The sequence below is a fragment of the Tasmannia lanceolata genome, unplaced genomic scaffold (assembly GCF_043159265.1).
Source record: "Tasmannia lanceolata isolate RefF3 unplaced genomic scaffold, GAP_Taslan_0.1 ptg000112l, whole genome shotgun sequence".
Lineage (NCBI taxonomy): Eukaryota > Viridiplantae > Streptophyta > Magnoliopsida > Canellales > Winteraceae > Tasmannia > Tasmannia lanceolata.
The window spans coordinates 1-9,563 of NW_027518789.1; the positions used below are offsets into that span (position 1 = coordinate 1).

At 37.7% G+C, this 9,563-nt stretch overlaps 1 protein-coding gene and 1 long non-coding RNA gene across 2 annotated transcripts; one reads left to right on the forward strand and one right to left on the reverse strand.

The window, feature by feature from the left end:
• Window positions 1-1,152: 1,152 nt before the first annotated feature.
• LOC143865820 (uncharacterized) lies at window positions 1,153-2,408 on the forward strand. Its single transcript, XR_013242121.1, has 4 exons — window positions 1,153-1,290; window positions 1,409-1,515; window positions 1,617-1,718; window positions 1,837-2,408. It is a non-coding gene; the product is annotated as an uncharacterized LOC143865820 (long non-coding RNA).
• A 2,582-nt stretch (window positions 2,409-4,990) lies between these two features.
• On the reverse strand, window positions 4,991-6,932 carry LOC143865828 (uncharacterized). The gene is made up of 4 exons (XM_077375930.1): window positions 6,824-6,932; window positions 5,668-6,636; window positions 5,378-5,582; window positions 4,991-5,276 (listed from the first exon to the last, which is right to left on the reverse strand). The coding sequence occupies exons 1-4, from the start codon at window positions 6,930-6,932 to the stop codon at window positions 4,991-4,993; spliced, it is 1,569 nt and encodes a 522-aa protein (XP_077232045.1).
• Window positions 6,933-9,563: the final 2,631 nt, after the last annotated feature.

Consider the following 9,563-nt stretch of genomic DNA (forward strand, 5'->3'; position numbering starts at 1 on the left):
GGATGACCAATGTCTCACTATCCTCTTGCACTGTTTTCATTTTCCAATATTCTCATTCTTATGTATGATGCTTATTTTGGGTTTCCATTCTGCAGGTTCATCGATTAGCACTTTGTGTTTTTTGACAAAGAGAATGGGATTTTTGTAGCTGAAGCCAGCTTCCAGATCATAATCTTCTGACTGTGGTGTACCTTAAGGCCTCAAGCTATTTTGCCAATGGTTCTATAGATTTTTACAGCTATGTAATGGGACTATTCTCATTTTTTTTAAATCGAATTTGGTTTTGATGTTTCTTTCATTTATTTAGGTGTCAAGCTTTGATTGAGGTATGATATGCGTAAGAAATAGAACGGGTTTGTTGCACTGGATAAAGCTTTAAGCCTGAATCTAAAGTGAAGGACCTGGTTGGTAAACTCTTTGCACTTTCTCCTTTCAGATTATCAAATGTTCAACAGGATTTTGATCAAAATATTATCGCTTTTGATTAGAAATCTATTAAATCGCCAATCTTTCTCTTCTTTTTTAGAAACGTTCAGACAATGGAAATGGGTTTCTGATGGACACATGGAAGATACTAGATAAGAAGATGATGGATGTTATAGACTCCAAATCAAATTGAGATCACCTTTTGATCAGACAATCCTAAGAGGGCCTTGATCCACCAAACCACCATTTACATTCTCTTAAAAATCTCTTTCCGCAATCTGCTCATCCTTCAGCATTGATTTTTACATTATGGACTCTGTGATGGTGCGTAATTTATATTGTTTGACGCGTCCTATGAAAATGACAGCTTTTCCACCAGGTAGAGAATTGCAAATACAGAACATCGAACTACTTTTAAAGATATTTGGGTTACAATCTCTTACTATCATTACATTCTTTAAACCAAATAGAATTATTGTCAAGTGCTGCGTGTGTGTGTGTGTGTGTGACATTTCCCTATCTAAAATTTTCATTCAGCCAATCCTAGCATCCATAAAGCTCATCACAACTCACAGCCATTCCACCAGCTTTTATTTGTTTTATTCATGAAACATTGAGATTTGAGAATGGGTTTGTTATGCAATGCATCTATTGATTGAAAAGTTTCCTTTTCACCATTTTTTGTTTGTTTATTCATTGAATATTGAGAATGGGTTTGATATGCAGATAAGCAAGAGGTGGCGGTCCCAAGTTCAAAAAAAAATGGGGCAGATAAATCCCCAAAATCCTGTCGTGATTTTAGGAAAGTGATCTGAGTCATTTTTTTGGGGCGGAAATCATGTCCAAATAAAAACGAAAAAAACGGTAAGAACCTAGGAACTTTTCCAAAAACCCATGTATTGCACTATCCTCTTGCTTTGTTTTCATTTTCCAATATTCTCATTCTTATTTCTGATTCTTATCTTGGGTTTCCATTCTGCAGGTTCATCGATTGGCATTGTGTGTTTTTTGACAAAGAGAATGGGGTTTTTGTAGCTGAAGTCAGCTTCCAGATCATAATATTTCAACTGTATATCTTAAGGCCTGGAGGTATTTTGCCTATGGTTCCATAGATTTTTACAGCTATGTAATGGGATTATTATCATTTTTTTGAATCGAATTTGGTTTTCTTGTTTCTTTCATTTATTTAGGTGTCAAGCTTTGATTGAGGTATGATATGGGTAAGAAAAAGAACGGGTTTGTTGCACTGGATAAAGCTTTAAGCCCTGAATCTAAAGTGAAGGACCTGGTTGGTAAACTCTTTGTACTTTCTCCTTTCAAATTATCAAATGTTCAACATGATTATGATCAAAATATTATCGCTTTTAATTAGAAATCCATTAAATCGCCAATCTTTCTCTTCTTTTTTAGAAACGTTCAGACAATAGAGATGGGTTTCTGATGGACACAAAGAAGATGATGGATACGAAGATGATGGATGTTTGGCTCCAAATCCAATTGAGATGACCTTTTGATCAGACAATCCTAGCAGGGCCTTGATCCACCGAACCACCATTTACATTCACCCAAGATCAGCTAAAAATCTCTTTCTGCAAACTGCCCATCCTTTAGCCTTGATTTGGACATTATGGATTTTGTGATGGTGCGTAATTTATATTGTTTGATGCATCCTATGAAAATGAGAGCTTTTCCACCAGGTAGAACTATAAATACAGAACAACGAGCTATTTTTAAAGGTATTTGGGTGACAATCTCTTATTATCATTACATTCTTTAAACCAAATAGAATTATTGTCAAGTGCTAATTTGATGGATATATATAAGAAATGACATTTCCCTATCCAAAATTTTCATTCAGCCTATCCTAGAATCAATAAAGTTCATCACAACTCACAGCCTTTCCACCAACTTTTGTTTGTTTATTCATGAAATATTGAGAATGGGTTTGTTTTGCAATGCATCTGTTGATTGAAAACTTTCCTTTCCACCATCTTTTGTTTGTTTATTCATTGAATATTGAGAATGGGTTTGATATGCGGATATAAGGGTGTCAATTTTGTCTCGGGCTCGGAAGCTCACTCGAGCTCGGCTCGAATCCTTAACGAGCCGAGCCGAGCCGGCTCTCCAGGCTCGTTAAGCTTAACGAGCCGAGCCCGATTTAGGCCAGGCTCGGCTCGGGTCGGGTCGGGTCGTTAAGGCTCGTTAAGAATTTAATATATTTAAATATATATATTATATATTAATATATACACTAAAAGGGTTGTCTAGGGAGTAAAAGGGGGAGGCAAAATATGCCACTTCATTTTAGGAACCCCATTTGTTACTTGGACCACCCCCATAGTGTAAAAAAAGTAGTGAAATTACACTATATAGGGCTGTCCAGGGAAGATGAGGGGTGTAAAGCTCGGTAAGGCTCGCGAGCCTGACCGAGCCTGACCGAGCCGAGCCGAGCCGAGCCTGATTCGAGCCCGAGCTGAGCCCGAGCCGAGCTTTTGAGCTTAACGAGCCGAGCCGAGCCTGGCCAAGCTCGGCTCGGCTCGGCTCGTTTACACCCCTATGCGGATACACAAGAGGTGGCGGTCCCAAGTTAAAAAAAGGGGGCTGATAAGTCCCCAAAATCCTGTCGTGATTTTAAGTGATCTGGGTCAGTTTTTTTGGCGGATATCACGTCCCAATAAAAATGCAGAAAACGGTAAGAACCTATAAACTTTTCCTCAAATTCCATGTATTGCAGTATCCTCTTACGTTGTTTTCATTTTCCAACATTCTTATTCTTATTTCTGATGCTTATTTTGGGTTTCCATTCATTGTTTTTTTTTTTGACAATGAGAATGAGATTTTTGTAGATGAAGCCAGCTTCTAGATCATAATCTTCGAACTGTGTACCTTAAGGCCTGAAGGTATTTTGCCTATGGTTCCTTTGATTTTTACAGATATGTAATGGGATTATTTGCGTGTTTTTAAAATCGAATTTGGTTTCGATGTTTCTTTCATTTATTTAGGTGTCAAGCTTTGATTAAGGTATGATATGGGTTAGAAATAGAACGGGTTTGTTGCACTAGATAAAGCTTTAAGCCCTGAATCTAAAGTGAAGGACCTGGTTGGTAAATTCTTTGTTCTTTCTCCTTTCAAATTATCAAATGTTCAAAAGGATTTTGATAAAAAATTATCGCTTTTGATTAGAAATCCATTAAATCGTCAATTTCTCTCTTATTTTTTAGAAACGTTCAGACAATGGAGATGGGTTTCTGATGGACTAAAACAAGATGATGGATGTTAGGCTCCAAATCCAATTGAGGTCACCTTTTGATTAGACAATCCTAGGAGGGCCTTGATCCACCAAACCACCATTTACATTCTCCGAAGAAAAGGTAAAAATCTCTTTCAGCAATCTGCTCATCCTTCTGCCTTGATTTGGACATTATGGATTCTGTGATGGTGCGTAATATATATTGTTTGATGTGTCCTATGAAAATGACAGCTTTTCCACCAGGTAGCTTTTCCACCGGGTCGAGAACTGCAAATACAGAACAATGAACTGTTTTTATAGGTATTTGGGTTACAATCTCTTACTATCATTACATTCTTTAAACCAAATAGAATTATTGTCAAGTGCTAATTTGATATATATATATATATATATATATATAAGAAAATGACATTTCCCTATCTAAAATTTTCATTCAGCCTATCCTAGAATCAATAAAGCTCATCACAACTCACCTTTACACTAGCTTTCGTTTGTTTATTCATAAAATATTGAGAGTTTGTTATGCAATGCATCTGTTCATTGAAAAGTTTCCTTTCCACCATCTTTTGTTTATTTATTCATTATATATTGAGAATGGGTTTGATATGTGGATACACAAGAGGTGGCAGTCCCAAGTTAAAAAGAAGGGGGCAGATAAATCCCAAAAATCCCGTCGTGATTTTAAAAAAGTGATCTGAGTCAATTTTTTGGTTGGAAATCACGTCCCATTAAAAACGCGGAAAACGGTAAGAACCTAGAAACTTTCCCAAAAACCCATGTATTGTTGTACTATCCTCTTGCACTGTTTTCTTTTTTCAATATTCTCTTTCTTATTTCTGATGCTTATTTTGGGTTTCCATTCTGCATGTTCATCGATTGGCATTGTCTGTTTTTTGACAAAGAGAATGCGATTTTTGTAGCTGAAGCCAGCTTTCAGATCATAATCTCCCGACTGTGTACCTTAAGGCCTGGAGTTATTTTGCCTATGGTTCCATAGCTTAGTTATAAATTCCGTTCCGGTCGCCGTTCCGTTTTGGCTACTGGAACGGAACGCTCCGGTGTTTCGGCTGTTTCGTTCGGCGTTCCGGTCGAAACTTTCCGTTCCGGTCGAAAAAATAGTTAAAAATATGAAAAAAATCCAAAAAAATTAGAAATTGTTAGAAAAATATAACAAACACTTAAATGAACTAAAAGACATATTTATTACTTAAAAACCAAAGTTTAATACAACTAAGACATAAAAAAGTAGAACATAGAAGAACAAAAGCCAAATACATAGTGCCAGCCACATCTCATATCATCTCTAAATCTAAATCAAAATGGTGGTGAATCTGGTTGAGGATCATCATACTCAACCGACTGGTAGCCCTCATCATCGCCGTCACCACCACCTCTTGGAGGAGTGTCCTCAAGGTTTGCGTCCTCGTCCTCGTCCTCGTCATTGACCGCATCAACTCTAGAAGGCGCTTCAATATTTTCCCATCCAATGTCGTCTGGTGTCAGAATGACATCTTCATCTTCCGCAACCCAATCCATCATAACATCTAGGTGATCTATACTCAGTGGGTCGCTAGTGGTAAAAGATCTTCTGTTTAAGTCCCTGAAAAGAATGTCCAACATAAATTAATAAGTAATACTTAAAATTTAAAGGCACGTGGTGAAATATGAGAAAATTAATTCCAATTCAATTAAGTAGTATACCTTTCTCGAAACTTGAGGTTGTAATGGACAAATACCAAGTCATTCAACCTCTGGTGCTCCAACCTGTTTCTTTTTGCCGAGTGGATGTGCTCGAAAGTGCTCAAGTTCCTTTCACATCCAGTAGCACTGCAGGTTTGGCTAAGAATTCTGACGACGAAACTTTGTAAGTCCGGGACGTCATTTCCAAACTGGTTCCACCATGCAACTGTAAAGGAAACAATAATAGTTAAGCATTTACTTGTGGAAATTTTAAATAAAATATACTTAATTAAATGAACAAACCAATATACCTGGTCCCAATCCGCCTCGGTTGCGGATTGCCATCTTCATTGCAAACATGCCAGTGGACTCCCGATAGTTCTCAATCTTACTGGTGATGGTGTCCTGTGTAACTTCATCAGGTACTAGTCGATTAATACATTCAATCAAACCTCGGGTGACTTCATGATGCTTGGAGAATGTAGGACTGAAAAAGAGAGCAGGGTTAAGAAAGTATCCTACTGCATGGAGGGGACTGTGAAGCTGTTTGTCCCATCTTTGGTCAATAATCCTCCAGATGGGAGCATAATCTGACTTCTTGTTCTTTAGCCTAGCCTTGATGTTTTCTTTGGCCCTATCTATGGCCTCATATATGTAACCCATTGCTGGTTTGTCTTGCCGGTCTACCAAACGCAGCACCCTCACCAATGGCTCGCTGATGTTTAGAATATGCTTGCAGTTGTCCCAAAATTGTTTATCCAACACTGTACTCACGATCTCTTCACTCAATCCATGTCGAATGTACCTACTAGCAGCATACTCATCAGACACGAACATCTGTTGTAGGGCTTTCCTATGAAGCACCAGACTTTGTATACTAATGGAATTTGTAGCAAATCTAGTCCACGCAAGACGACACAAGTCCCTCCCACCCGTGAATTTCTGTCTCATCAAGTTCAATAGAGCTGCGTGGTTGTAGATAAACCTTGTAATCTTCCGAGCCCTGTCAATTGTGCTTCCTATGAGAGGAAAAACATCTGGTTTGCCCAAGTGCTCTAAAATCAAGTCTAAACAATGGGCTGCACACGGAGTCCAGAAGAATGTGGTATATTTGATTTCTAACTTCTTCCCAGCAGCTTTATAACTTGGCTCACTATCAGTTATAAACTGCACCACATTTTTCGGACCTACCTCCAAAACAATCTCATCAAAAATTGCAAACAATGCCTCAGCATTCTTCACTACGCCAGATGCATTAACAGATTTAAGGAAAACTACTCCTTTAGGACAGTACACCAAAAAGTTAATTAAGGCACGTTGTTTGGTGTTTGTCCATCCATCGGCCATAATGGTAGGCCACTAGTTTTCCATGAATTCTTAACTTCTCCCAAGTAGTTGTTTACATCTTCTACAGTTTTTTTCAATATCCCCTCCCCTGTAAATCGTGAAAAGAAGGCGCCTTATAACCTGAGCCTACTGCATTTATGGCAGCAGCATCAAACATTGGCTGCCAATATGGTGAATTAGCAACATTGAAAGACAGGTTGGCATCATAGCAAAGCATGCCAACTGCCATATTTGCCCGATCAAGTGTTTCTTTTGTTGTCAAAGCACTCTTAATGCTTGGCTGGGATCCAGGGGTTGTTCGTGGTGCAAAGAAATCTCTTAACCCCCCTACAAGACCCTTCTTTTACCTCTTTGCCCCACTCGGTTCTACAACAACTGCTTTCTCCTTATTCCTAGGCTGAGGTGGTCCCATCGGTTCGTCGTCTTCATCCCCCTTCCCCTCCTCCACATCTTCTTCTGGTGCGGCATAAAAACTACCCACCTTTGCCCTTGATACACTTTTCGTAGCCCTTTCTTTTCTCATTTCGCCTAACATTTGTGTCATTCTCCATTTTACATCAGCATTGATTTTTTACATTGCGCTACATCAACAGGAACATCCGCTAGATGTTCTTTAAACCTGGTTATACCTCCACCCTTTATGATTTTTTCACAAAAGGTGCATTTAACACAGTTTTTTTGACCTGGAATTACTAGGCCATAAGCCCATGCCGGGTTATCCGATCTAGTGGGTGCGGAACCAACCAATAGATGAGGCTCCTCCAGAAGAACTCATTTTTTAAGTTGAAATGGAGAGAGAGAATAAGGAATGAAAGAAAATTAAATCAAATAAAGCTTTAACTTTTCTTACGCCTTTTGGATGAGGGAATAAGTGAAGTAGATATAGTTGTATGTAGTGTAGTGTAGGAGATAAAAGAGTTGTAGTTGTAGGAGAAGATTTGAAGAGGAAATGAGTTGTGAAAAAACAATGGTTAGAGGGCTATTTATAGCTTTTGGGGTGAAAAATGACGCAAAATGCCCTCCTAACAGCTATAAAACGGTCATAAAATAACGGTAGAAGTGTAAAAAACAGTCCCCAACAGCTATAATGGCATTTCTGTAATTTTTGAGATTTTTATTTTATTTTTTTCAATTTGTTTTGCAAAAAGACGAAAAATGGCCTCCTAACAACTATAAAACGGTCACAAAATGAGGGCAAATGTGTAAAATACACTCCCCAACAGCCATAAATGAATTTATGTAATTTTTTGGATTTTTTTTCGAATTTTTTTGGAAAAAGATGAAAAATGTCCTCCCAACAACTATAAAACGGTAATAAAACGAGGGCAAATCTGTAAAATACACTCCCCAACGGCTTAATGGCATTTTAGTAATTTGTTTATTCATTGAATATTGAGAATGGGTTCGATATGCAGATGCACAAGAAGTGACGGTCCCAACTTAAAAAAAAAGGGGGCAGATAAATCCTCAACATCCCGTCTTGATTTTTGGAAAGTGATCTGGGTCAATTTTTTGGTTGGAAATCACGTCCCAATAAAAACGCAGAAAACGGTAAGAACCTAGAAACTTTCCCAAAAACCCATGTATTGCACTATCCTCTTGCACTGTTTTCATTTTCCAATATTCTCATTCTTATTTATGATGCTTAGTTTGGGTTTCCATTCTGCAGGTTCATCGATTAGCACTTTGTGTTTTTTGACAAAGAGAATGGGATTTTTGTAGCTGAAGTCAGCTTCCAGATCATAATCTTCTGACTGTGGTGTACCTTAAGGCCTCAAGCTATTTTGCCAAAGGCTCTATAGATTTTTACAGCTATGTAATAGGATTATTCTCAATTATTAAAAATCGAATTTGGTTTTGATGTTTCTTTCATTTATTTAGGTGTCAAGCTTTGATTGAGGTATGATATGGGTAAGAAATAGAATGGGTTTGTTGAACTAGATAAAGCTTTAAGCCTGAATCTAAAGTGAAGGACCTGGTTGGTAAACTCTTTGCACTTTCTCTTTTCAAATTATCAAATGTTCAACAGGATTTTGATCAAAATATTATCGCTTTTGATTAGAAATCTATTAAATCGCCAATCTTTCTCTTCTTTTTTAGAAACGTTCAGACAATGGAAATGGGTTTCTGATGGACACAAGGAAGATACTAGATAAGAAGATGATGGATGTTAGACTCCAAATCAAATTGAGATCACCTTTTGATCAGACAATCCTAAGCGGGCCTTAATCCACCAAACCACCATTTACATTCTCTTAAAAAGAGGTAAAAATCTCTTTCCGCAATCTGCTCATCCTTCAGCCTCGATTTTTACATTATGGACTCTGTGATGGTGCGTAATTTATATTGTTTGATGCGTCCTATGAAAATGACAGCTTTTCCACCAGGTAGAGAATTGCAAATACAGAACATCGAACTGCTTTTAAAGATATTTGGGTTACAATCTCTTATTATCATTACATTATTTAAACCAAATAGAATTATTGTCAAGTGCTGTGTGTGTGACATTTCCCTATCTAAAATTTTCATTCAGCCAATCCTAGCATCCATAAAGCTCATCACAACTCACTTCCATTCCACCAGCTTTTATTTGTTTATTCATGAAACATTGAGATTTGAGAATGGGTTTGTTATGCAATGCATCTGTTGATTGAAAAGTTTCCTTTTCACCATCTTTTGTTTGTTTATTCATTTAATATTGAGAATGGGTTTGATATGCAGATACACAAGAGGTGGCGGTCCCAAGTTAAAAAAAAATAGGGCAGATAAATTCCTAAAATCCCGTCGTGATTTTAGGAAAGTGATCTGAGTCATTTTTTTGGGGCGGAAATCACGTCCCAATAAAAACGCCGAAAATGGT

What these genes read in the sequence shown, in the direction of transcription:
- LOC143865828 (XM_077375930.1), bottom strand. Translation starts at nt 6,932, where the DNA reads ATGGCAGTTGGCATGCTTTGCTATGATGCCAACCTGTCTTTCAATGTT. An exon ending in CATAAATGCAGTAGGCTCAG is followed by an intron (nt 6,637 to 6,823) that starts GTTATAAGGCGC and finishes ACTGTCCTAAAG; the next exon opens with GAGTAGTTTTCCTTAAATCT. An exon ending in CCGAGGCGGATTGGGACCAG is followed by an intron (nt 5,583 to 5,667) that starts GTATATTGGTTT and finishes TTTCCTTTACAG; the next exon opens with TTGCATGGTGGAACCAGTTT.